The following is a 27,912-nucleotide window of genomic DNA, read 5'->3' as shown; positions in this document are numbered from 1 at the left end:
ATTGTTTAAAAAATTCACGGACTGCCTCTCTCACCACATGACAATAGTCATACTTTGGATCTACTGTTTCTGGTAAGAAGTTACTATTTGGGTTGGCCAAAAAGTTGGTTCAGGTTTTTCTGTAAGATGTTACGGAAAAACCTTAATGAACTTTTTGGCCAAACCGATATTAACCCAGCAATGGTTTTAAATGAATTTACATTTCACAATCACCATGGCATCTTTAAATAATCAAAAAATTAAGGTAAACCTATTATTCAATCTAAGGAGAATGCTGGGTAGATCTATAGTCTCTGAGGGGTCTCTCGTGGGGAACTATAGGTCTACAGAATTTTAAGGAGTTTGTCAGTAAGTCATTGTGTTCCATTTCCAGGAGACTTTATAGAACCTTTCATGTACTTAGTACTCAAAATGTGTGGATGTTCAATCTTGGAAAAGGCAGTGGCAGAAGTGAGAACAGTGGTTAAGGGCCCTTCACAACCTTTCAACAATCAGCCCTTCAGAAAGGAATCTTGTCCCCACCACCAGCACTGTGAATCACCACAGCCCTCCAGGAGGGACTTGTGCCACGAGCACGTGACCACTAAGGTCAGAGAGAAACTCACATAAATAGAATCTTTTTTTGCTTTCCCAGGGAAAGAAGGGCAATCAGAAAAGGTAAACACCACATCTCTGGCATAATCTATAGCACCAGATGTTTTATTTCATAACCAACCATGAAGCAAACTACATTAACCATAAGCTACCCAGACTCTATAAAGCTAAGAGCCTGGTTTATGGGAAGAGCTCTAGAGCTCTGGTGACAGATATGCTTAGATTCAAATCTTGCTACTTTCTTAGACAAATCAATCTTTCTACATTCCAGTTTCTTGCATGTGTGGCATGCAGCTATTTCTTACCTTCTGAGAATGTGGTGATGATTAAATGAAATAACATAGAAAGTTTTGGCTGCTCTACAAATGGTCACTATTAGAGTTTTAAAAATTAAGAAGCCATTATGCCCATCCCCCCCACCACCAAACTGCCAAACATTCAAAATTCATCAAAGGTCGTTAGTAACTTCCATGAGTTAGTATGGACCTGTTTACAAACAACTTTCTCACTTACTGAGATCATGAACTATCGGAGCCTACTCTTCCCTCCTTCTTAGAAACCGGTCATTTTCTGAGGCTTTTTCTTTTTCATAATCAAGTTTTGGGAGGAAGAAAATCCTGGTAAATTCATATACCTGGATTAGCAACCAGCTGCTACTCTACTGATGGCTTCTGGTGGAAGATACCCTCGTGGTGGTTGCAGTGAACTTGCATATGAAACAGTGCTGTGGTGCGTGTAATTTGGGTGTTCTGAACACCACCGTTCAGTAGTCATATATAGCATCCTCTGAGGAGATGCTGACCATCAATTACTCAGGGGTGAAGTGCAAGGGCAGGTGCCACCGAGGTCCCTGGATACCTAAGAACCCAGTCTTCCCAAGAACTCAGTCCTCCCATTAGCCACACCGGAACCTGCTCTGAAGGACTCTGTTTGCTGACTTTACCAGGAAAAGTGCTCAGCATCAATCTTACTCCCCTTCAACTGCTTTGACAAAGTCATGAAATCATTAATTTTCAGAGCTGGATGCAATCTGGGCCCTAATTCGGTCAGTGGTTATTGGACTGTTGGGTTCCAAGAAACCCTTGGGCTCAGAGGCAATACTTCAGGATTGAGAGGGAACCTAGAGGACAAAGCTCCAGCCCACTTCCAGCCACTACTTGTACAGCTCCATTTCTTTGCTTTATACATTCAAGCACCACGCAGAATTTCATTTGAAAATAGGGTTCTTCTGATAAGGAAAGTTAAAATCATGGGCACAGTAATAGGTGAAGAAGCTGCACCCAAAGAGATCATATGACTTTACTAATGTGACAAGAGGTCTGATTTCTGGTCTGGTGCAATAGGCATGTCTCAAGCTTCCCTTGTTATGATTATTTCTTGTAGTCAAAGATGTCCCAGTCAACTAGAAGAGGAGACACAGGGGAATAGGTGTATTAATCACCCCCATGTGTACACACACAGGGATAGTAAAATTAAGCAAGTGATTTTTTTTTTCTGATTCTGATCCTTAAGTGAACCACATAACCAATTTTCTGATGGGCAGAAGCATAATTTACACATTAGTGTTCAGTTCTTCCTTGAGCCAATTTTGAGCAAAGGGCTTTTCCCCCTTACATTTGCTGTGTAAATTTGCACACCAATGAAGATGGGCCCATGTCTTTCAAGGTGAGCTATTATTTGCTTAAAACTCAAGATAATCTAGCTTTCTAAGAATGAACCTCTTATATCTTGCTTAAAACTTTGTCTGATCTACACAAGAGGAAGGAGATATGGGGATATATGTATATGTATAGCTGATTCACTTTGTTATGAAGCAGAAACTAACACACCACTATAAAGCAATTATAGTCCAATAAAGATGTTAAAAAAAACCAAATTTAGCCTGATCTAATAAATTCAAACAGCCTCTTTGAATAAGGCTAAGTCTCTGCAAAAGGAAAAGCTCAGTCTCTTAGATTTCTCAGTCCTCTGGATCCAACCCAGACCCTTCTCTAAAAATGTCATCAAGCTGGGTAAGTAGAGAAAAAACAGCTTATAGGACCTCATGGTGAAGGGGAGGAGTCGAGGTCCCAAGTCACAATGCTCTGGTTTCCATGGTGATGCCTGTTGACCACACAGTTGCTGCTACTTGGCTGACATTCATGGTTGAAGCCATCCTCTAACTCTTGCTGGATGCAGATCACTAATTCTCTGCCATATCCTCCTTCCAGCTTGCTGACTCTGTGATCCACCCGCATCCTCTTCCAGCATCATCTCATACTCAGCTGGCCCCATGGAAGGTCCACTAGTCCTTGACTCAGCCTCCAAACCCTTGGGTGCTCAGAGGGTCCCAGGAAAGCTAAGCCCCAGCAACTCTGTCCACTCAATGTTGTCCTTCCTTAGCTAGTTCTCCTCTCCCTCCAGATCCCCTTCCAGCAGAGCGAGGTCACACATCTACTTTACTCTGCATTTCTGCTTCTCTCTCTCTTTTCCTTCCTACAATCCTCTGAGGCCTACACAGGGCAGACTTTCTCCTTCATCATATCCCCCTCAGCTACTTTTGCTTTCATGGAAAACTATTTCTGCTATACTCTATAGAGAGTACTCTATGATATGAGTCAACCTCAGCCAATTCAGACAAATATAGAACCAGAAGAGCAAAACAGAAAAGCACTTTAATGACTTTCAAAATAAATTCCCATTACAAGTATTTCTTACACTCCTTTCCCCTTCTGCATTCCAGATGAAGATCTTTGACAAAAATAATGATGGCCGGTTGGATCTTAATGACTTGGCAAGGTGAGTAGTGTGAAAATGGTGTCATAGATTCAGAAACATGTTCCTAGGGGTTTACTGACAGCATACACTTCTTTTTGAAAGGCAGAGATCAAGTCTCACCTGAAGTCTTAAAGAATAGGTGAATCTTTAGGGGTAACAGATACCTTTGTGAAGATCATAAAAGCACTTCTCCCCGGAAAAGCACAATGCACAACATTTTCAAAATATTTTATAAATGAACCAGCCCTGCCCTCAAAGGCCAGACATTCATGGTCCTACATAAGGATCCCACAACAACAAAAAGGTCCTGAATCCCATTCACTGGTTCTGAGAATACTGAATAGTTAGTTCAGGACAGAGAACAACAGAGTCAGACTCACAGCTGCACCCTGTGGTCTGAGTGCTGGTGTATCCTCTGTGGGGCACCAAGTGTCTGCAGGCTAGAAGTGGAAGAGGGGAGGATGACAGCAGAAGTGGTCCAGTATCTGCAAAAGTACTGCCTGTGAGGCTGGTATTGTGACACATGATGATGTCAGCATGTTTCTGTCAAGTCTAGCCGACCCCAAAACAACCTCTGATTGTCCACAAAAAGGAAAAAAGAGATTCTGAGCAGATAGAGAGTTGAAATCATTGGATCAAGAATACATGGATAAGGGAGGAACACTCCCAAACTCATTCTACGAGGCCACCATCACTCTGATACCAAAACCAGACAAAGATTTCACAAGGAAAGAAAACTACGGGCCAATATCACTGATGAACACAGATGCAAAAATCCTCAACAAAATACTAGCAAACAGAATCCAACAGCACATTAAAAGGATCATAAACTATGATCAAGTGGGGTTTATCCCAGGAATGCAAGGATTCTTCAATATACGCAAATCAATCAATGTGATACACCATATTAACAAATTGAAGGAGAAAAGCCATATGATCATCTCAATAGATGCAAAGAAAGCTTTCAACAAAATTCAACACCCATTTATGATAAAAACCCTCCAGAGAGTAGGCATAGAGGGAACTTTCCTCAACATAATAAAAGCCATATATGACAAACACACAGCCAACATCATCCTCAATGGTGAAAAACTGAAACCATTTCCACTAATATCAGCAACAAGACAAGGCTGCCCACTCTCACCACTATTATACAACATAGTTTTGGAAGTTTTACCAACAGCAATCAGAGAAGAAAAAGAAATAAAAGGAATCCAAACTGGAAAAGAAGAAGTAAAACTGTCACTGTTTGCAGATGACATGATACTATACATAGAGAATCCTAAAGATGCTACCAGAAAACTACTAGAGCTAATCAATGAATTTGGTAAAGTAGCAGGATACAAAATTAATGCACAGAAATCTCTTGCATCCCTATACACTAATAATGAAAAATCTGAAAGTGAAATTAAACACTCCCATTTACCATTGCAACAAAAAGAATATCTAGGAATAAACCTACCTAAGGAGACAAAAAACTTGTATGCAGAAAATTATAAGACACTGATGAAAGAAATTAAAGATGATACCAACAGATGGAGAGATATACCATGTTCTTGGACTGGAAGAATCAATATTGTGAAAACGACTATACTGCCCAAAGCAATCTACAGATTCAATGCAATCCTTATCAAACTACCAATGGCATTTTTCACAGAACTAGAACAAAAAATTTCACAATTTGTATAGAAACACAAAAGGCCATGAATAGCCAAAGCAATCTTGAGAAAGAAAAACAGAGCTGGAGGAATCAGGCTCCCTGACTTCAGACTATACTACAAAGCTACATAATCGGGGAGATTAACCAAGATGGCGGAGTAGAAGGACGTGCTCTCACTCCCTCTTGCGAGAGCACCAGAATCACAACTGGCTGCTGGACAATCATTGACAGGAAGACCCTGGACTTCACCAAGGAGGACACCCCACGTCCAAGGACAGAGGAGAAGCCACAGTGAGACGGTAGGAGGGGCGCAATCAGAGTAAAATCAAATCCCATAACTGCTGGGTGGGTGACTCACAGACTGGCGAACACTTATACCACAGAAGTCCACCCACTGGAGTGAAGGTTCTGAGCCCCACCTCAGGCTTCCCAACCTGGGGGTCCGGCAAAGGGAGGAGGAATTCCTAGAGAATCAGACTTTGAAGTCTAGTGGGAATTGATTGCAGGACTGTGACAGGACTGGGGGAAACAGAGACCCCACTCTTGGAGGGCACACACAAAGTAATGTGTGCATCGGGACCCAGGGGAAGGAGCAGTGACCCTGGGGGAGACTGAACCAGACGTACCTGCTGGTGTTGGGGGGTCTCCTGCAGAGGCGAGTGGTGGCTCTGTTTCACCGTGGGGATAAGGACACTGGCAGCAGAGGTCCTGGGAAGTTCTCCTTGGCGTGAGCCCTCCCAGAGTCTGCCATTAACCCCACCAAAGAGCACGGGTAGGCTCCAGTGTTGGGTTGCCTCAGGCAAAACAACCAACAGGGAGGGAACCCAGCCCCACCCATCAACAGTCAAGTGGATTAAGGTTTTACTGGGCTCTGATCGCCACAGCAACAGGGAGGGAACCCAGCCCCACCCATCAACAGTCAAGTGGATTAAGGTTTTACTGAGCTCTGACCGCCACAGCAACAGTCAGCTCTACCCACCACCAGAGCCTCCCATCAAGCCTCTTAGATAGCCTCAACCACCAGAGGGCAGACAACAGAAGCAAGAAAAACTACAATCCTGCAGCCTGTGGACCAAAACCCACAGTTACAGAAAGACAGAGAAGATGAAAAGGCAGAGGGCTATGTACCAGATGAAGGAACAAGAAAAAACCCCAGAAAAACAACTAAATGAAGTGGAGATAGGCAACCTTCCAGAAAAAGAATTCAGAATAATGATAGTGAAGATGATCCAGGACCTCGGAATAAGAATGGAGGCAAAGATTGAGAAGATGCAAGAAATGATTAACAAAGACCTAGAAGAATTAAAGAACAAACAAACAGAGATGACCAATACAATAACTGAAATGAAAACTACACTAGAAGGAATCAATAGCAGAATAACTGAGGCAGAAGAACGGATAAGTGACCTGGAAGACAGAATGGTGGAATTCACTGCTGCGGAACAGACTAAAGAAAAAAGAATAAAAAGAAATGAAGACAGCCTAAGAGACCTCTGGGACAACATTAAACGCAACAACATTCGCATTATAGGGGTCCCAGAAGGAGAAGAGAGAGAGAAAGGACCAGAGAAAATATTTGAAGAGATTATAGTCGAAAACTTCCCTAACATGGGAAAGGAAATAGCCACCCAAGTCCAGGAAGCGCAGAGAGTCCCATACAGAATAAACCCAAGGAGAAACACGCCGAGACACATAGTAATCAAAGTGGCAAAAATTAAAGACAAAGAAAAATTATTGAAAGCAGCAAGGGAAAAACGACAAATAACATACAAGGGAACCCCCATAAGGTTAACAGCTGATTTCTCAGCAGAAACTCTGCAAGCCAGAAGGGAGTGGCATGAAATACTTAAAGTGATGAAAGGGAAGAACCTACAACCAAGATTACTCTACCCAGCAAGGATCTCATTTAGATTTGATGGAGAAATCAAAAGCTTTACAGACAAGCAAAAGCTAAGAGAATTCAGCACCACCAAACCAGCTCTACAACAAATGCTAAAGGAACTTCTCTAAGTGGGAAACACAAGAGAAGAAAAGGACCTACAAAAACAAACCCAAAACAATTAAGAAAATGGTCATAGGAACATACATATCGATAATTACCTTAAACGTGAATGGATTAAATGCCCCAACCAAAAGACATAGACTGGCTGAATGGATACAAAAACAAGACCCATATATATGCTGTCTACAAGAGACCCACTTCAGACCTAGGGACACATACAGACTGAAAGTGAGGGGATGGAAAAAGATATTCCATGCAAATGGAAATCAAAAGAAAGCTGGAGTAGCTATACTCATATCAGATAAAATAGACTTTAAAATAAAGAATGTTACAAGAGACAAGGAAGGACACTACATAATGATCCAGGGATCAATCCAAGAAGAAGATATAACAATTATAAATATATATGCACCCAACATAGGAGCACCTCAATACATAAGGCAACTGCTAACAGCTATAAAAGAGGAAATCGACAGTAACACAATAATAGTGGGGGACTTTAACACCTCACTTACACCAATGGACAGATCATCCAAAATGAAAATAAATAAGGAAACACAAGCTTTAAATGACACAATAGACCAGATAGATTTAATTGATATATATAGGACATTCCATCCAAAAACGGCAGATTACACGTTCTTCTCAAGTGCACACGGAACATTCTCCAGGATAGATCACATCTTGGGTCACAAATCAAGCCTCAGTAAATTTAAGAAAATTGAAATCATATCAAGCATCTTTTCTGACCACAACGCTATGAGATTAGAAATGAATTACAGGGAAAAAAACGTAAAAAAGACAAACACATGGAGGCTAAACAATACGTTACTAAATAACCAAGAGATCACTGAAGAAATCAAACAGGAAATAAAAAAATACCTAGAGACAAATGACAATGAAAACACGACGACCCAAAACCTATGGGATGCAGCAAAAGCGGTTCTAAGAGGGAAGTTTATAGCTATACAAGCCTACCTAAAGAAACAAGAAAAATCTCAAGTAAACAATCTAACTTTACACCTAAAGAAACTAGAGAAAGAAGAACAAACAAAACCCAAAGTTAGCAGAAGGAAAGAAATCATAAAGATCAGAGCAGAAATAAATGAAATAGAAACAAAGAAAACAATAGCAAAGATCAATAAAACTAAAAGTTGGTTCTTTGAGAAGATAAACAAAATTGATAAGCCATTAGCCAGACTCATCAAGAAAAAGAGGGAGAGGACTCAAATCAATAAAATCAGAAATGAAAAAGGAGAAGTTACAACAGACACCGCAGAAATACAAAACATCCTAAGAGACTACTACAAGCAACTTTATGCCAATAAAATGGACAACCTGGAAGAAATGGACAAATTCTTAGAAAGGTATAACCTTCCAAGACTGAATCAGGAAGAAACAGAAAATATCAACAGACCAATCACAAGTAATGAAATTGAAACTGTGATTAAAAACCTTCCAACAAACAAAAGTCCAGGACCAGATGGCTTCACAGGTGAATTCTATCAAACATTTAGAGAAGAGCTAACACCCATCCTTCTCAAACTCTTCCAAAAAATTGCAGAGGAAGGAACTCTCCCAAACTCATTCTATGAGGCCACCATCACCCTGATACCAAAACCAGACAAAGACACTACAAAAAAAGAAAATTACAGACCAATATCACTGATGAATATAGATGCAAAAATCCTCAACAAAATACTAGCAAACAGAATCCAACAACACATTAAAAGGATCATACACCACGATCAAGTGGGATTTATCCCAGGGATGCAAGGATTCTTCAATATACGCAAATCAATCAATGTGATACACCATATTAACAAATTGAAGAAGAAAAACCATATGATCATCTCAATAGATGCAGAAAAAGCTTTTGACAAAATTCAACACCCATTTCTGATAAAAACTCTCCAGAAAGTGGGCATAGAGGGAACCTACCTCAACATAATAAAGGCCATATATGACAAACCCACAGCAAACATCATTCTCAATGGTGAAAAACTGAAAGCATTTCCTCTAAGATCAGGAACGAGACAAGGATGTCCACTCTCACCACTATTATTCAACATAGTTCTGGAAGTCCTAGCCACGGCAATCAGAGAAGAAAAAGAAATAAAAGGAATCCAAATTGGAAAAGAAGAAGTAAAACTGTCACTGTTTGCGGATGACATGATACTATACATAGAGAATCCTAAAACTGCCATCAGAAAACTGCTAGAGCTAATTAATGAATATGGTAAAGTTGCAGGTTACAAAATTAATGCACAGAAATCTCTTGCATTCCTATACACTAATGATGAAAAATCTGAAAGAGAAATTATGGAAACACTCCCATTTACCATTGCAACAAAAAGAATAAAATACCTAGGAATAAACCTACCTAGGGAGACAAAAGACCTGTATGCAGAAAACTATAAGACACTGATGAAAGAAATTAAAGATGATACCAACAGATGGAGAGATATACCATGTTCTTGGATTGGAAGAATCAACATTGTGAAAATGAGTATACTACCCAAAGCAATCTACAGATTCAATGCAATCCCTATCAAATTACCAATGGCATTTTTTACGGAGCTAGAACAAATCATCTTAAAATTTGTATGGAGACACAAAAGACCCCGAATAGCCAAAGCAGTCTTGAGGCAAAAAAATGGAGCTGGAGGAATCAGACTCCCTGACTTCAGACTATACTACAAAGCTACAGTAATCAAGACAATATGGTACTGGCACAAAAACAGAAACATAGATCAATGGAACAAGATCGAAAGCCCAGAGATTAACCCACGCACCTATGGTCAACTAATCTATGACAAAGGAGGCAAAGATATACAATGGAGAAAAGACAGTCTCTTCAATAAGTGGTGCTGGGAAAACTGGACAGCCACATGTAAAAGAATGAAATTAGAATACTCCCTAACACCATGCACAAAAATAAACTCAAAATGGATTAGAGACCTAAATATAAGACTGGACACTATAAAACTCTTAGAGGAAAACATAGGAAGAACACTCTTTGACATAAATCACAGCAAGATCTTTTTCGATCCACCTCCTAGAGTAATGGAAATAAAAACAAAAATAAACAAGTGGGACCTAATGAAACTTCAAAGCTTTTGCACAGCAAAGGAAACCATAAACAAGACGAAAAGACAACCCTCAGAATGGGAGAAAATATTTGCAAATGAATCAACGGACAAAGGATTAATCTCCAAAATATATAAACAGCTCATTCAGCTCAATATCAAAGAAACAAACACCCCAATCCAAAAATGGGCAGAAGACCTACATAGACATTTCTCCAAAGAAGACATACAGACGGCCACGAAGCACATGAAAAGATGCTCAACATCACTAATTATTAGAGAAATGCAAATCAAAACTACAATGAGGTATCACCTCACTCCTGTTAGAATGGGCATCATCAGAAAATCTACAAACAACAAATGCTGGAGAGGGTGTGGAGAAAAGGGAACCCTCTTGCACTGTTGGTGGGAATGTAAATTGATACAGCCACTATGGAGAACAATATGGAGGTTCCTTAAAAAACTAAAAATAGAATTACCATATGACCCAGCAATCCCACTACTGGGCATATACCCAGAGAAAACCGTAATTCAAAAAGACACGTGCACCCGAATGTTCATTGCAGCACTATTTACAATAGCCAGGTCATGGAAGCAACCTAAATGCCCATCAACAGACGAATGGATAAAGAAGTTGTGGTACATATATACGATGGAATATTATTCAGCCATAAAAAGGAACGAAATTGAGTCATTTGTTGAGAAGTGGATGGATCTAGAGACTGTCATACAGAGTGAAGTAAGTCAGAAAGAGAAAAACAAATATCGTATGTTAATGCATGTATGTGGAACGTAGAAAAATGGTACAGATGAGCCAGTTTGCAGGGCAGAAGTTGAGACACAGATGTAGAGAATGGACATATGGACACCAAGGGGGGAAAACTGCGATGAGGTGGGGATGGTGATGTGCTGAATTGGGCGATTGGGATTGACATGTATACACTGATGTGTATAAAACTGATGCCTAATAAGAACCTGCAGTATAAAAAAACAAACAAAACAACTAATACTAAACTTTCATTGGGTTATTTGTATGGAAATATGTTAATATAAATGTTTCAGACATTACATGAAATTTCTAAAAATCTTATATTTGCATTTGTATGGAAATATGTATGGAAATATGTTAATATAAATGTTTCAGACATTACATGAAATTTCTAAAAATCTTATATTTGTATTTGTATGGAAATATGTATGGAAATATGTTAATATAAATGTTTCAGACATTACATGAAATTTCTAAAAATCTTGTATTTGTATGGAAATATGTATGGAAATATGTTAATATAAATGTTTCAGACATTACATGAAATTTCTAAAAATCTTATATTTGTATTTGTATGGAAATATGTATGGAAATATGTTAATATAAATGTTTCAGACATTACATGAAATTTCTAAAAATCTTATATTTGTATTTGTATGGAAATATGTATGGAAATATGTTAATATAAATGTTTCAGACATTACAGGAAACGTCTAAAAATCTTATATGTTCTGGTATAATGTTATAAGTAATAATCCTAGTTATTACTTTAAAATGTATATCTCAGAAATAACTAATTTTCTTGTCAACTGCATTATTATGAACTTTCATCAAATCTTTAACCATGGTCATTTTTAAGTCTTTTGTCATTTACAGACAGTTCTGGGTGTACTCTGATGATTTTGCAAATATGTTCCTATAAAAGAGTTTCATCTTCAAGAAATTCATGGAAAAGACTCTGACAAGTACAGGTTTCTGGTAACTGACTGTACTGCTGAACTGAATGAATAAGCATTTTCAGAACTCTAATGAAAAACTGATGAACTCATAAAAGTGCTAACAAAAGATCAAGATGAAAAAAAAAGAAATTAATTACATGGGACTGAGTGAACTGATGAGGATGAGTATAATTTTTGTGACTTTCTGTCTGAATTAAAAAAAAAAAAATCCCACAAGGACTCAGAGGCAAAGAATATACAAATCAATTTTCACTGCAAAGTAAAGGAGCTGTTACAGTGGAGGATTACTGGACTGAATGTCAATATTATGACATAGTATAAGTGTGTTTCATGTTTGGTAATTGCAATCATTGTTGCTTTTGTTGTGGTCATCCATGTACAATGCTTGGTGTCAGTCTATCTCTTGTAAAAATAAAATACAGTGTGTGTGTGTGTGGAACAAAAAAAAAAAAAAAAAAAAAAAAAAAAATTACCAGTAAGTGTAATCTAAGTATACAAAACTGTTATCATCAGAAGATAAAGTTCTATAGCCCAAAAAAAAAAAAAAAAAAAAAAAAAAAAAAAAAAAAGCTACATAATCAAGACACTATGGTACTGGCACAAAAACAGAAATATAGATCAATGGAATAGGATAGAAAGCCCAGAGATAAACCCACGCACATATGGTCACCTTATCTTTGATAAAGGAGGCAAGAATATACAGTGGAGAAAAGACAGCTTCTTCGATAAGTGGTGCTGGGAAAACTGGACAGCTACATGTAAAAGAATGAAATTAGAACACTCCCTAACACCATACACAAAAATAAACTCAAAATGGATTAAAGACCTAAATGTAAGGCCAGACACCATCAAACTCTTAGAGGAAAACATAGGCAGAACACTCTATGACATAAATCACAGCAAGATCCTTTTTGACCCACCTCCTAGAGAAATGGAAATACAAACAAAAATAAACAAATGGGACCTAATGAAACGTAAAAGCTTTTGCACAGCAAAGGAAACCATAAACAAGATGAAAAGACAACCCTCAGAATGGGAGAAATATTTGCAAATGAAGCAACTGACAAAGGATTAATCTCCAAAATATACAAGCCACTCATGCAGCTCAATATCAAAAAAACAAACAACCCAATCCAAAAATGGGCAGAAGACCTAAATAGACAGTTCTCCAAAGAAGATATACAGATTGCCAACAAACACATGAAAGAATGCTCAACATCATTAATCATTAGAGAAATGCAAATCAAAACTACAATGAGGGGGCTTCCCTGGCGGCGCAGTGGTTGAGAATCTGCCTGCCAATGCAGGGGACACGGGTTCGAGCCCTGGTCTGGGAGGATCCCACATGCCGCGGAGCAACTAAGCCCGTGAGCCACAACTACTGAGCCTGCGCGTCTGGAGCCTGTGCTCCGCCACAAGAGAGGCCGCGATGGTGACAGGCCCGCGCACCGCGATGAAGAGTGGCCCCCACTCGCCGCAACTGGAGAAAGCCCTCACACAGAAACGAAGACCCAACACAGCCAAAAATAAACATAATAAATAAATAATAAATAAAAATTAAAAAAAAAAACAAAACTACAATGAGATATCATCTCACACCAGTCAGAATGGCCATCATCAAAAAATCTACAAACAATAAATGCTGGAGAGGCTGTGGAGAGAAGGGAACCCTCTTGCCCTGTTGGTGGGAATGTAAATTGACACAGCCACTATGGAGAACAGTATGGAGGTTCCTTAAAAAACTAAAAATAGAACCACACGACCCAGCAGTCCCCCTACTGGGCATATACCCTGAGAAAACCATAATTCAAAAAGAGTCATGTACCAGAGTGTTCATTGCAGCTCTATTTACAATAGCCAGGACATGGAAGCAACTTACGTGCCCATCAACAGATGAATGGATAAAGAAGATGTGGCACATACATACAATGGAATATTACTCAGTCATAAAAAGGAATGAAACCGAGTTATTTGTAGTGAGGTGGATGGACCTAGAGACTGTCATACAGAGTGAAGTAAGTCAGAAAGAGAAAAATAAATACCATATGCTAACACATATATATGGAATCTAAAAAAAAAAAAAAAAGATGGTTCTGAAGAACCTAGGGGCAGGACAGGAATAAAGACACAGACGTAGAGAATGGACTTGAGGACATGGGAAGGGGTAAGGGTAAGCTGGGACGAAGTGAGAGAGTGGCATGGACTTATATATACTACCAAATGTGTGGGAAGCAGCCGCATAGCACAGGGAGATCAGCTCGGTGCTTTGTGACCACCTAGAGGGGTGTGATAGGGAGGGTGGGAGGGAGGGAGATGCAAGAGGGAAGAGATACGGGGACATATGTATATGTATAACTGATTCACTTTGTTATAAAGCAGAAACTGACACACCATTGTAAAGCAATTATACTCTAATAAAGATATTAAAAAAAAAAAGAATACATGGATAGAACCCTTAGGGGGAGCAACTATAATACCAGGTTCCTCAGGGTCAGGCTGGATGGCAATTGTACACTGAACAGTGAAGCAGAGCACTAGTCATGGCCATTCTATCCCTGTGATAAACAAAAAGCCCCTCTGCAGATTTACAAACACCCCTACTATAGTCCTACCTAGCTGGTAGGGACTATGTCTTAATCTCCTGAATAGCTTCTCACGCAGTGAGAGCTACATGGGAGGATTCAATGAATAGTTCTGGACTGAAGAAAGGGTTAAGTGGCATTGAGATGCAAAGCAATAAGACAGTTACTACATTATTTTAAAACCACTTTGCTATGGAATTTGAAAATGACAATTAGGGTAAGCAGAATAAAGATGTTCATGTCCTAATTCCCAGGACCAGTGAATACTTTATGTTATATGGCAAAGATAACTAAGGTTGCAGATAGAATTAAGGTTGCTAATTAAAAACCTTAAAATAAAGAGATTATTCTGGAGTACCTGGGTAGGTGCAGTGTGATAACAAGGGACCTTTAAACATGTAAGGAGGAGGCAAAAGATCAGAATCACAGAGAAATTTGAAGATGTTATATTGCTGGCTTTGAAGTAGAGGAAGGGGCCATAAGCCAAAGAATGCAGGCAGCTTCTAGAAGCTGAAAAGGGCAGGGAAACAGATTCTCCCCTAGAGCCTCCAGAAGGAATACAGCCCCGTCAACACCTTGAAACACCAGTGAAATCCATTTCAGACTTCTGAGTTCCAGTACTGTAAGATATTAATTTGTGTTGTTTTAAGCCACTAAGTTTGTGGTAATTTGTTATAGCAGCAATAAGAAACTAATTCAATGACAAAAGGTCTTAAAACATTTACACATGGGAATCTTCTTTCTCTACCCCCAGCTGTGAAATGTAGCCCTATTACTCCTATACAATCACCTCTCGAGTATATGTCCTCTAACTGGCAACATACTTTAGACTTCTTGGTGCCAGAAAATAGATGAGGACAGTATTCCTTGCAGAGTCTCAGGATATTCTACCCTCTATTTGGCTCAACTTAATTCTCTCTACCCTGGGCATCCAAAGGAGTAAAACTTTCCAAATTGTTGTATGATATTTTTTCTGCCTTTCTCTCTATATACCCGTGATTATAAATTCAACACAAATCCAATGCTTTAGTCTTTTGAAACTGATTCTATTCCACTGAAGTACAATTGTAGTTATGCAGGAAAGAGAAATACATAATTTTTTATTGAGTATAATTTATATACTATATAATTTACCCTTTTAAAAAGTGTAGTTATGGCTATTCTGAATCCCTTGCATTTCCACATGAATTGCAGATCATCAATTATCAGATTATCAATTTCTGCAAAAAAAGGCAACTGGGATTTTTATAGGAATTGTGTTGGATCTGTAGATAAATTTGAGGAGCATTGCCATCTTAAAAATATTAAGTCTTCTAACTCATGATCACAGGATGTCCTTAATACTATTATTTAGTTCTTCTTTGTTTTTCTTCAACATTGTTTTATAGTTTTCAGTCTATAAGTCTTAGGTCTCTTTTATCATATTTATTCCTAAGTATTTTATCCTTCTTGATACTGTTGTAAATGGAATGGTATTCTTAATTTCTCTTTTGGATTGGCCATTACTAGTATATCGAAATACAACTGAATTTTGCATATTGATCGTGTACCTAAAACCTTGCTGGAATTTTTAGATGTCTCTCTATGGCGACTACTAATCCCTGTGAAAGTCTTTCCCGTCTTTATTTGTTTTTATATTGTACAAATTCCTATTTTTTAAGCACCTACCCTATTCTGCAGAATAACCTGGACATTGCCTGCCCTTTCCTCACACCAGAGTTATAAATCTACTTGTAATTGAGAGCTGATAGATCATCATGTGGATGACGTTTTTGGGTTTTTTTTTTTCCCCCCCATTTAGGATTCTGGCTCTTCAGGAAAACTTCCTTCTCCACTTTAAAATGGATGTAAGTGGTGGCATTTCTCTAGGTGGATTTGTATCATTCATGTTGCTCTATAGATTTGAGAAGGAGGGAAGAAAGGTAACTAATTGTATTGCCTTTAATTTATCTAGAGACTGATAAGGCTCAGTGTCAGAATTAAGGGGTTAGGAACTGTTGACTCAAAGTTTATAAAAGTTGTCTAAGACCCTGGAAGAACTGTACAACGGAAGTTTCACACTGCTGATTGACATAGTGCTTTCTCCATATACAGGCTTGTTCCACTGAAGAAAGAAAGAGGGACTTTGAGAAAATCTTTGCTCACTATGATGTCGTAAGTGTGCCCTTTCAATATATTGTGCTGGGCATCTTTAGGTAGGAAGCTTTTTTAGCCCTTATGTGGGGTCATCCTACTTACAGACCCTAAATTTATATAATGAACAGCAATCGCACATGTGTGTTGCTATGTCAAGGTACCCTCAGCTTCTCTATGAAACTTCTGAGAACTAAGTAAAAATAGACATAGGAGTACTTATGGTGGAGAAGAGAATAAAATCACATTATAATTATTATTATTTTGCTCCTTGTAACCAAGCTAAAAGAAAGTTTCTCCTTCTTGGTGTCTATCTATCATAGTATGCTCAAACACAAAAGCAAACAGTCAAATAAAAAAACACAACCACCTAAAGAAATAGGGGGAAAGTCAGGCATATTTGGCACAAAATCTATTTCTCTTATAAGACTATTATTTGGTCCTTCTTTAGAGGGGAGAAAATAATAATTCTAAAGAACAAAGTATGGCAAAGAGATTGAATTTCTTGAGGACAAGGTGGGACAATGCACGGAGCAAGGAAAACAAAAAGAAAGTTGAGAAAGGTCATAAGAGATCCTGAAACTAATCAGACTGGATATCTGTGTGTCATACTCTGAGCAGAAAAGAAAATCACCTGGAAGAGGCAGCCTAGCAAACTGTTTAAGTATATAGGACTCTGTGACCAATTACCTGGCTTTGAATCACGGCTCATGAGCTGTGTGACCTTGGGCAAATTTCTTAACCTCTCTGTGCCTCATTTTCCTTATCTATAAAATTAGGGTGATGGGGATAATGATAATACCTACCTCATGGACTTCTTATATGAGAATTAAATGAATTCATGTTCGTAAGCTCTTCAAGGAGTTCCTGGCATGTGGCAAGTACTGTATTAGTGTCTGGTAAATACACTAAGGGAATGAGTTTTTATAATATTTTAAAGGTTCAGGATTAGAAAACCTTGAAGAGAATGGACGACTTATCATTAACTGGAACTTTAGAGAAGAAACTGAAATATGTTAATATGTATTATATTTTATAGGCATTCTTATAAAATGGGTAGAAAAAATAAAAGATTTTATGCATGAACCATATAGTAATTCTAATATGCTCACTCAGTCTAGTCTCTCTTGAATTTAAAATGTGTTTTGATACTCATTAAATCATTGCTAAATCATAAAGCAAAATTTAAAAATGTCAACCTATCCTTCAAAGGATCAGTGGATGTTCAATTAGCACTAGTCTGAACTGAGTCCTAGTATTTGGGAAGCAAATAAAGTCAGTACATGTCATATTAATGCTATTTGTAAGAGCCAAGGAACTCAAAACTACTGCTTCCTATTTGGTTAAATGGAGGGAGTTATTTACAGTGAGCGCTTCTGATTTATGTGGAGCATTCACATCCTGCAGAGAGACGATAAGTTGGAACATGCCATTTCCAAACTTGTTTGCAGTCACAAAAGAATACTGATTTGATCTATTTGTATAATTTATTCTTTAAGCTTTCTGACTTAAGAAAATGATATTTGGTTGATTGGATCTTTTATTTTTCAGAGTAAAACTGGAGCCCTAGAAGGCCCAGAAGTGGATGGGTTTGTCAAAGACATGATGGAGCTTGTCCAGGTAACTTCACGAGGCTGTGTAGATCATCCCCATCATGGATTGGGGTTGACGTTTTGACTCCACTGTTTATTTTGGGGAATCAGTAGGGCCAAAGATTAATGCTGGAGAAAATCTAGGGATGTAGTCTGTTTAACAAACTTTGAGCTTTCAAACTTTGAAGCCCAAAAAATCTCTCTTCTCTCTTAAGATCATTTGTAGTTTCAATTAAGTGAAGTCCCCATAGAAGCTTCTTGTTACCATCACTTTAATGTCATCTATTTTACCAAAGGAGCACAGTGCCACTATATATCTTACTGCTTTATTTTTCGATTACAGAAAGTCCTTCTCCTGTGGACTTGGTTATTAGAATAACTAAAACTTTTAATATCATGTAATAAATCCCATACTTGGGATTCTCTCTCTCTCTCTCTTTTTTTTTTTTTTACACCAAGGGGCTGCTCTAACACCTAGCCTAAGATGGCTGTTTTACCTAGCAAGGCAGTAATTGGGACTGATGATATTTAGATTATATCTACATCACAGAGCTGTTTCACGTAGGGTAAACAATGTTTAAAAAAGCAGTCTCCTTTGAGATCCTGATGAATTGTACTGACTGGCTGCACGATCCAGTTAAACAGGTACTTTCCAACTCCTGTGTGGGTGTTTTTCTATGAGACTGTATAGACACTGAATTTCATAGTCTCATATCCTTAGGGATTTCTTTTGAGGTCTGTATAGGACACAATGGTCGTTTCCTGATTGGCCCAGATGGCAATAAATTTGAATAGCAACAATTATTAACGGTTTTTGGAGTCTCAGATCTTTTTGAAAAACCTGATTAAAACTATGGAGTTTTGCCATGGAAAAATGCCCAGATACCGATTTTTGTGTAAATCTCCAGGAAGTTTACATACTGCAGTTAAGCAGGCATGGATGAGATTTCTCTTATCAGGATGCCTCCTAACTCTCATTAGTCCCATCCCAACTGGCCCCTTGCCACTTCTTTGTCCCCTTCACGTGGTGCTCCTGTTGGAGATTTCACCAACATTTGCACAGCCAGGATAGTTGCTGGGTGTTGGTGTGATATTGCCTTTTACACTGCTTGCTAAATTAAAATCCCATTTCACTCATTACCTATTTAATGCCAGAATGACTTCTATAATAGAAAGTGAGCAATTATCCATGGGACACTAAAGGTGCACAGCAGAAGCCCTTGCCTAACTGGAGTTTTAGGTTGCTTTTGATAGAATGATGGGATGGGGAGCCTGTTTTCCAGAGCTGTGTGGCCTCCTCTTTGCTGTGGAGCCAGGGTCCCTGATTGCCTGAGTGTAGAGCCCAGAGCCTTCAGATCCGTACAGATCCTTTCAATTATCTTTCAGCTGTCTCTGGGTTCGGCAATGGCTTCCAAAGGTTAATGGGAGATGATGGAAGTAAAACCTAAACCAGCAACGGAGCAGAGAAGACATTTTTCTAGAGAAAATTAAAGGGAAAAATTCATGACCATCTAAAACCCTGAGCTGGAGGCAGAAGTCCGCCTCACTCTTTGATGGACTTGTATCACCTCTATGGGAAATCAGAGGCTCCCCACCACTTTTGTCCTTGCCCCTCTATTTCTGTGGGGCTACTGGGGCAACTAAAAAGCACTTCTCCATGTCAGTACCAGACAATATGAGACAGCTGGTTTCTAAGGGTTGGGTCAGACTGTGGTCAGTAATACAAAAGCAGTTTATAGGAGGCTGATCTGTTGAGCTAAAAAGTATGTACGCAGTAATTAGTTACTAATGTTCTCCCCTGAAGCCAGATGATTGAGGGTGCCTATCTTTATTGGATCTTTCTAGTCTTCCAGGTTGCTTAAATATATATTCACATACAATTTGAAAGATGTAGTGAAGTATGACCATTGGGTCACTGAGACCCTGACATTGAGACCACTGAAGATCTGACATTTCTCAGCTTCATAAGCTAGAGCCATCTCCTGTGACTATTTTCTTTATTTTCATCTTATAAGAAAGGGTCACAGCGCAGTGGTTGGGAATCCGCCTGCCAATGCAGGGGACACGGGTTCGAGCCCTGGTCTGGGAGGATCCCACATGCCGCGGAGCAACTAAGCCCGTGAGCCACAACTACTGAGCCTGCACGTCTGGAGCCCGTGCTCCGCAATGGGAGAGGCCGCGACAGTGAGAGGCCCGCGCACCGCGATGAAGAGTGGCCCCTGCTTGCCGCAACTGGAGAAAGCCCTCGCACAGAAATGAAGACCCAACACAGCCAAAAATAAATAAATTAATTAATTTAAAACAAAAAAAAGAAAGGGCCACAGGACAATTAAACCAGTATCTGGGATTTATTTTAAAAGCAACTATCAGAGCATGCCATGGGGTCAGCAGGGAGCTGGTTCAGTTTCTAAACATACAGTCCTGGTCAGGATCCCCAGTGTTTGCAATAATAACCCTGAAGTAAGCTTATTTTATAGCCTTTTAGTTCTTGTACAGTCATATATGATGCATATGTTGAATTTGTGTTAACAAAATTATTTGGTTACCAGAACACCCACCCTTTTCTTTAACCTCTGGAAAATGCTACCCTAGGCTGTCCTCCATCAGTGTGATCAGATAGCAAGTCCCTGAGGGAGCAGACACCATAATTTCTACAGAAGACTTTCTGAAAGCCTGTAGCTCACTTAGCACAGCAAGAAAATCAACACAAGAATCTACAACCTAAACTAGAAAGTGGGAAGGCAAGACATTGAAGATTCCAAGCACCCACCAAGGAGAAGTAGCAATGTGAACAAAAATGTTGGAAACCAAATAAAAGCGATGCCAGAGATGACCAGGGTGTCTGCCTGGAGATGATGAGAGGTCCTGCCCCCAGGCCTCCAAAAGTTTATTCTTTTCCCTGCTAGATACACCATCTGCTTTTCTCTGTTGTTGACAAGAAGATGGTTGGCAAGAGGGGACTCATAGAGGCCTTAGATCAGGAACCTGCATGCATTTATATTGGCAACTTGTTATTAAAATAGAAGCCCTCAGTGGTTTCAAATGATTTGTCTTCTGTGATCCAAGCATTTTTTTAGCAGTGGCATTCAGTCCTCCTGACTCCTGGTGATTTGTCAAGCATTAAAAACATAACTCAAGGGCTTCCCTGGTGGCGCAGTGGTTGGGAATTAGCCTGCCAATGCAGGGGTCACGGGGTCGAGTCCTGGTCCGGAAAGATCCCACATGCTGTGGAGCAGCTAAGCCCGTGCGCCACAACTACTGAGCCTGCGAGCCACAACTACTGAGCCCTCGTGCCACAACTACTGAAGCCCACATGCCTAGAGCCCATGCTCCGCAACAAGAGAAGCCACCACAATGAGAAGCACACCCACCGCAACGAGGAGTGGTCCCCGCTTGCCGCAACTAGAGAAAGCCCGTGTGCAGCAAAAAAGACCCAACGCAGCCAAAAATAAACAAATTTTTAAAAACCCCACAGAACCCAAAACCCACAACTCAAAAGATCCAAAGAAACTTCCTTTATACACACACCCACATTCATACCCACAACTGCCTCCCCGACACATGCCTGCACACAACCTAAGATATTTCTACTCACTTAAAGGAAACAAATTAGAAAAAAAAAAAAAGCTTAGAATAGTTTGGTATCGCATAAATGCCTTGGCAAATTAATATATGCTAATATGTACATGACTACCACCCGAGTCTTTTCTAAGTGTGGGAATTTACTAAAAGGATCCTGGGGCAGGGTGTCACTTGCTGCAGAAAGGATTTAGCAAACGTGGTTTGAGGATACTGAAAACCAAATATCCCCACTTGTAACCGTACAACAAATAAGCCTCTAATACAGAGCCACAGAGTGTAGCTTGCTGTGTTCAGGACCTCTAGGCCACGTTTCCTCAGGCCACATCTATACCTGCCTGGCACTGACACCCAGGGAGCTATCCTCTAGAGCCCCGACAAAGAGAACCTATTGACAATGTGTTACGTGTTAGCCTCTTAGTCCAAACACTCAGGTATTCTTGGCAGAGGAGTGAAGTTCGCCAAGTTTAGCTTCTGGCCCCAGACCCTTTCACCTCCTGATATCTCCCAGAATCCTGCCCCACTTCGGCATTTTTTCTTCTTGCTCTGCCGTATGGCTCCCCGTTCCTGCTGTTCCCTCCCCTCCATCGCTCTGTTAAAACCTGCTATCAGGGGTAGATTTCGTGTCAGTCATTTACCCTGTGGGACGGTGCAAATTAGCTTGTCTTACTATGGCTGTCTAGTTGCAGAATGAAAGGTTTTGTTTCCTATTGCAGGTTTTCTAGAGCTTTCTTTGGAAGTGAGGAAACCTTGGGGTGGGGTTGGGTGATGAGGGCTGCTTCCAAGAGTTCCTGAAATCAAACCCTGCAGAGTGAGCCTCTGCTGCTCACTCATAACTAGTCCACGATCAAGGGGTTTGGAAATCTGATGTTTTCCTTTCTCTCCGGACACTGACTTTTAAATTTAGATTCATCACCATGCATACAGCTTCATTAGGCCAGCGATTTCGCCATGAGAGCAGTGAGAACTGGTGAAATAAGCACTTAACTGGAGACAAAAGACTTGGGATCAAAAATGCTGTTGCCTCTTTCTAGCTTGGCAAGATGTCTCAGCTCTTTCTGAGCCTCCGTGTCCTAATCTGTAAACGAGGCATAATCTGTAAACAAGGCATAATCATTTACTTTGCAAAGTTACCACGAGGATTAAATAAAATAACCTAGGGAGAATCACTTAGTTCCAGCATTGCTCACTTTTGCAGGCCTTTGAGTTTAGAATATTTTCCTAGCTGACCTGATTCACAATTCCTCCTTAGCCCCTGAAATATCCCCTTGGAATAAATGTGATGGGGCCTATCTAGCTCAACAACATAATTCTTTAGTTAGATTTTCATGCATTGTAACCCTTTTAAAAACTAGAGGCACAGAAACCTCCCACAGGGAGATAGATAATAAATGTGCCTTCTCCCAGCGGTGTAGTGAGACAGAATTTTTGGTGACGATCCTCTGCTCTAAGGCAAAATATCTTTATTATGGTTGAGAAAAAGGCAGGCTTTCTGTTAGAACTGCAGAGAAATGATGTGGGAATAGACATTCTTTTGCCTGAAGGGACATGCTGAGAAATGAACTTGTGGGCAGAAAACTTATCCTTGGCAACATTTGGTGGGATGAGGAGATAGAATCACTCCCTCATGGCCTGTTTCCAGGGAGGGGCTCTCAGAAGGCAGGGTGTCCCCTAAGCTTAGCAAACATGGAGGGGAGGCAGGGTGGCATCAAAGGGTGGGACTGCCATTGGCTTGCCTACTGACATGTTATTTTTATTGTCCTCAGCCCAGCATCAGCGGCGTGGACCTTGATAAGTTCCGGGAGATTCTTTTGCGTCACTGCGATGTGAATAAGGATGGAAAAATTCAGAAGTCTGAGCTGGCTTTGTGTCTTGGGCTGAAAATCAACCCCTAATCCCCACACCGCTTTGCCTTTTGCTCTTAGCGTGTTTCTGAGCTCCTGCTGGTAAAACTGTATCTGTGCTTTGCTACTGGGGACACAGAAGGCAAACGTTCTAACAAATGGTGTGGTGTTCTTGGGCAAGGGGAGGACCTGAGGGCCTTCTTTTTAATGGCCTGGTGTTTTCCTGCCTTTACTGGAAGCCCCCCACGCAGGGTCTGTGTTATATTCCGCTTGACCCTGGGCTTTCCTGTCCCCCTAAAGACTCAGCTGACCTCCAGGATCTGCTTGGCTTGTCCTCCCCCAGTCACTGCGGAGGTGGGGCAGCTGAGTCCATCTATCTGCGCTCTTCTTTTCGGCTTTCTGCTGAATGGTCTGTGGCATTCGTGGCAGTCCCGTGACTTTTACAAATAGATTTTGAAGTGGAAATAAACCTGCAGCTGGAAACAAAGATGCACTGATAACTGTTTTTGTGTTGTGACCTTTGGAGGGTTCTACCTGATGGTTGGATGGATGAACTACTTCTCTAACTGGGGTGGGGGAAAGAGGAGAAGGAGAGAGAAGGGCAAGATCCTGGATGGAGTCCACATCACCAGTCCTTCTGTAGTTCTCAGGTGCCCGGATGAGTTGGAGTCAAAGTAGGAGTTGCCAATAGTCACTTTTATCTCACTGCGTGGAGAAGACCAGAACACTCATCCTCGGCTGGGTTTTGCTCTTAGGTGCTTTGCGAACTCACATGGCCAAGCAGGCAGGAATACAGAAGAAATCTGGAGAAAATCTTTCCCAGGTAACCCAAGCATCCGTCACCCCCTCCAACCATTCCCCTTCCAACAGTTTCCTCTGGCAAATCTGGGACCCCTGAGGCCTCCTCCTATGCCTGTGACTATTGTGGGCCCCTCTGCAGGCTGCTGGATCCCCCATGGACCAGACCCCCTCCCTTCACTCCTGGAACTCTTGACTCAGTCCCCCTGGGGCAGGGGCAGACAGATTGATTCCTCTGCTGTCCTGACACTTTATTTTCCAGAACACCCCTACCTTATACCAGACTGTGCAGGAATGTCAGGTTTAACGAAGTGTTGTAGGTAATTCAGAAAAATTACAGTGTAGCATGGTTCACTTAGAGCTGACCATAACCCAAGAAATTCTACCACTCACAGAGCTCTCCCTCACTGGCACACACAGGTCCTAACCTGGTTCCCTTCCTCTTAGGTGCCCCTTACTTCCAACATACAGATAATTAGTATCCATAATTACTATTTGATCAAGTGCTTTCTATGTGCCATGTACTTCTAGATGCTTTCCATACCTTAACTAATTTAGTCCTCACCAAACCCTATGAGGTAGGTACTCTCACGACACCCACCTTAGAGATGAAGAAACTGAGGCAAATAGAAGCTAAGCAGCATGTCTGTGCTCATACATATCAGAGGTTGGGAGTCAGGGGGTCAACAATGGCCGATTTTCAAATGATGCGACAGAAAAGGGCTTAATCTCCAAAATATACAAACAGTTCATACAACTCAACAACAAAAAAGCAAACAACCCAATTGAATAATGGGCAGAAGACCTTGATAAACATTTCTCCAAAGAAGACATACAGATGGCCAGTAGGCACTAAAATGATGCTCAACATCACTAATTATTAGAGAGATGCAAATCAAAACTACAATGAGTCACCACCTCATACCTGTCAGAATGGCCATCATTAAAACATCTACAAATGACAAATGCTGCAGAGGGTGTGGAGAAAACGGAACCCTCCTACACTGTTGGTGGGAATGCAAGTTGGTGCAGCCACTATGGAGAACAGTATGGAGGTTCCTCAGAAAACTGAAAATAGAATTACCCTATGACCCAGCAATCCCACTCCTGGGAATATACCCAGACAAAACTATAATTCAAAAGATACATGCATCCCTATGTTCATAGCAGCACTATTCACAATAGCCAAAACATGGAAACAACCTAAATGTCCATCGACAGATGAATGGATAAAGAAGATGTGGGACATTTATACAAATAATGGCCAATTTTCATGCACCTTTCAGGAAACCTTGGCTCTTCCCCACAGGTTTGGTCTCACTGTGGGGTCCACAGCAGCCCCCAGCAGAACATTTCTCTAAGTCTGGGTCATTCAGTGTGGATTAATGCTTCATGGGAGCTTAAAGAGAGCCCAGGAAGGAGTACAGGGCAAGCCAAGAAGGCAGACTTCTCCTCATTGTCCAAATGTTGAGCTGTGTACCCACACACCCTTCAAAGAGAAAACATTTGTTTCCAGGGTTGAGACAACCTAAGCTCACAAGAAGGAAAAAATAAAAACTGGACCCAAAGCTGACATATATTCATTTAATTCATGACTCTCCCTTTAGCTACATGAGGAGAACTTTTGAGGTTACTGCTCCAGCCATGACTGTATAAATTCTTAGCCAAAGGGTCCTCAGTGTCTTTCTGGAGATAATGGAGGTGGAAGTGAGTGGGGAAGGGAAGCTTTAGTCTTTTAAGGGTAATTTGTTAAGATTCATTGAGGGCAGCTACTTGCCTTGAGCACCAGCAAGCTTTCGGTCACGGCATATGGCTGAGATTCTATCAGAAGCTCTCAGGTTTCTTGCTCAGTCATAACCTTAGGTTGGCAAAGACCTTTCCCAGCATCCAAAGAAAGGGCTGGTGGAGATCTTTAAGTGGAAGGAAGGTGGGTTTGTTCCACTTAAGGAATGAGTTCACTCAAAAACATTCTCAAGAAGTTTGAGCCTCATGTCCTATAATATAGGTGCTGGTATGCACATTAATGGATAGTTATCTCAGTCCATTCTGGCTACTATAACAAAAATACTATTGACTGGGTGGCTTAAGCAACAAACATTTATTTTTCACAGTTCTAGAGGCTGGTAAGTCCAAATTCAAGGTCCTGGTAGATTCAGTGTCTGGTGAGAACCTGCTTCTTGGTTCATAGACAGATGTCTATTCCTGTGTCCTCCAATGGTAGAAGGAGAAATGAACTCTCTGTAGTCTCTTTTATAAGGGCAGTAATCTCATTTATGAGGAGGACTCTGTGCTGTGACCTAATCACCTCCCAAAGGTCAAATCTCCAAATGTCAACATGTTGGGGATTAAGCTTCACCATATAAATTTTGGAGGGACACAAACATTCAGTCTATAGCAATGGCCAAGGAAAATAACTGGTCTTAGCCCTTTGCTGGAGCACCAAAGGGGAACAGAGTGCTGAATAAGGGACTGACAGAAGGCAGAAGTCTCTTATCAAAACCCATGCTGTAGGGCTTCCCTGGTGGCGCAGTGGTTGAGAATCTGCCTGCCAATGCAGGGGACACGGGTTCGAGCCCTGGTCTGGGAAGATCCCACATGCCGCGGAGCAACTAGGCCCGTGAGCCACAACTACTGAGCCCGTGCGTCTGGAGCCTGTGCTCCACAACAGGAGAGGCCACGATAGTGAGAGGCCCGCGCGCCGCGATGAAGAGTGGCCCCCGCTTGCCGCAACTGGAGAAAGCCCACGCACAGAAACGAAGACCCAACACAGCCAAAAATAAATAAATAAATAAATAAATATTAAAAAAAAAAAAAAAAACCCATGCTGTAAATATTTGATGGGTTGGGGAAAGGTGTGATGGCACCCCAGAAAGCTGTGCTCCTTGCTGAAGATGTTTGCTCATTCATTCCAAATCAGAAAGGAAGAAGTAGAATTGTCTCTATTTGCTGATGATGTGATCTTATATAGAGAAAATCCTAAAGACTCCACCAAAAACCTGTTAGAACTAATAAATGAATTCAGTAAAGTTGCAGTATACAAAATCAACATGCAAAATGCTGTAGTATATAGCATTTTTACATTCTAACAACAAAATACATGAAAAAGGAACAAAGAAAACAATCCCATTTACAATAGCATCAAACATAATAAAATACTTAGGAATAAATTTAACCAAGGAAGTGAAAGATATGTACATTGAAAACTGTAAGACTTTGATGAAAGAAATTGAAGAAGGCGCAAATAAATGGAAAGATATCCTGTGTTTATCATTTGGAAGAATTAATATTGTTAAAATGTCAATACTACCCAGAGCCATCTAATATTCAATGCAATCCATATCAAAATTCCAATAGCATTTTTCATATAGGCAGAAAAAGTAATCTTAAAATTTGTATGGAACCACAAAAGACCACAAATAACTAAAGCAAGCCTAAGAAAGAAGACCAAAGCTGGAGACATCACACTTCCTGATTTCAAACTATATTACAAAGCTACAGTTATCAGAATGGTATGGTATGGCATAAAAAAACAGACACATAGACCAATGGAACAG

The 27,912-nt window shown here is 40.4% G+C and overlaps 1 protein-coding gene across 1 annotated transcript in view; it reads left to right on the top strand.

Annotated features, from left to right (window-relative positions):
- The window catches only part of SCGN (secretagogin, EF-hand calcium binding protein), a 44,260-nt gene extending 20,649 nt beyond the window's left edge, over nt 1-23,611 (top strand). The window contains exons 7-11 of the mRNA XM_007186293.2: nt 3,317-3,372; nt 16,214-16,259; nt 16,507-16,566; nt 18,097-18,165; nt 23,483-23,611. Coding sequence (XP_007186355.2) covers nt 3,317-3,372; nt 16,214-16,259; nt 16,507-16,566; nt 18,097-18,165; nt 23,483-23,611 — 360 coding nt within the window. The remainder of the gene's footprint in view (nt 1-3,316; nt 3,373-16,213; nt 16,260-16,506; nt 16,567-18,096; nt 18,166-23,482) is intronic.
- The last annotated feature ends 4,301 nt before the right edge of the window (nt 23,612-27,912 follow it).

Source organism: Balaenoptera acutorostrata, chromosome 10, assembly GCF_949987535.1.
Source record: "Balaenoptera acutorostrata chromosome 10, mBalAcu1.1, whole genome shotgun sequence".
NCBI classification, from domain to species: Eukaryota; Metazoa; Chordata; class Mammalia; order Artiodactyla; family Balaenopteridae; genus Balaenoptera; species Balaenoptera acutorostrata.
This window is presented reverse-complemented; position numbering and strand designations above follow the sequence as displayed.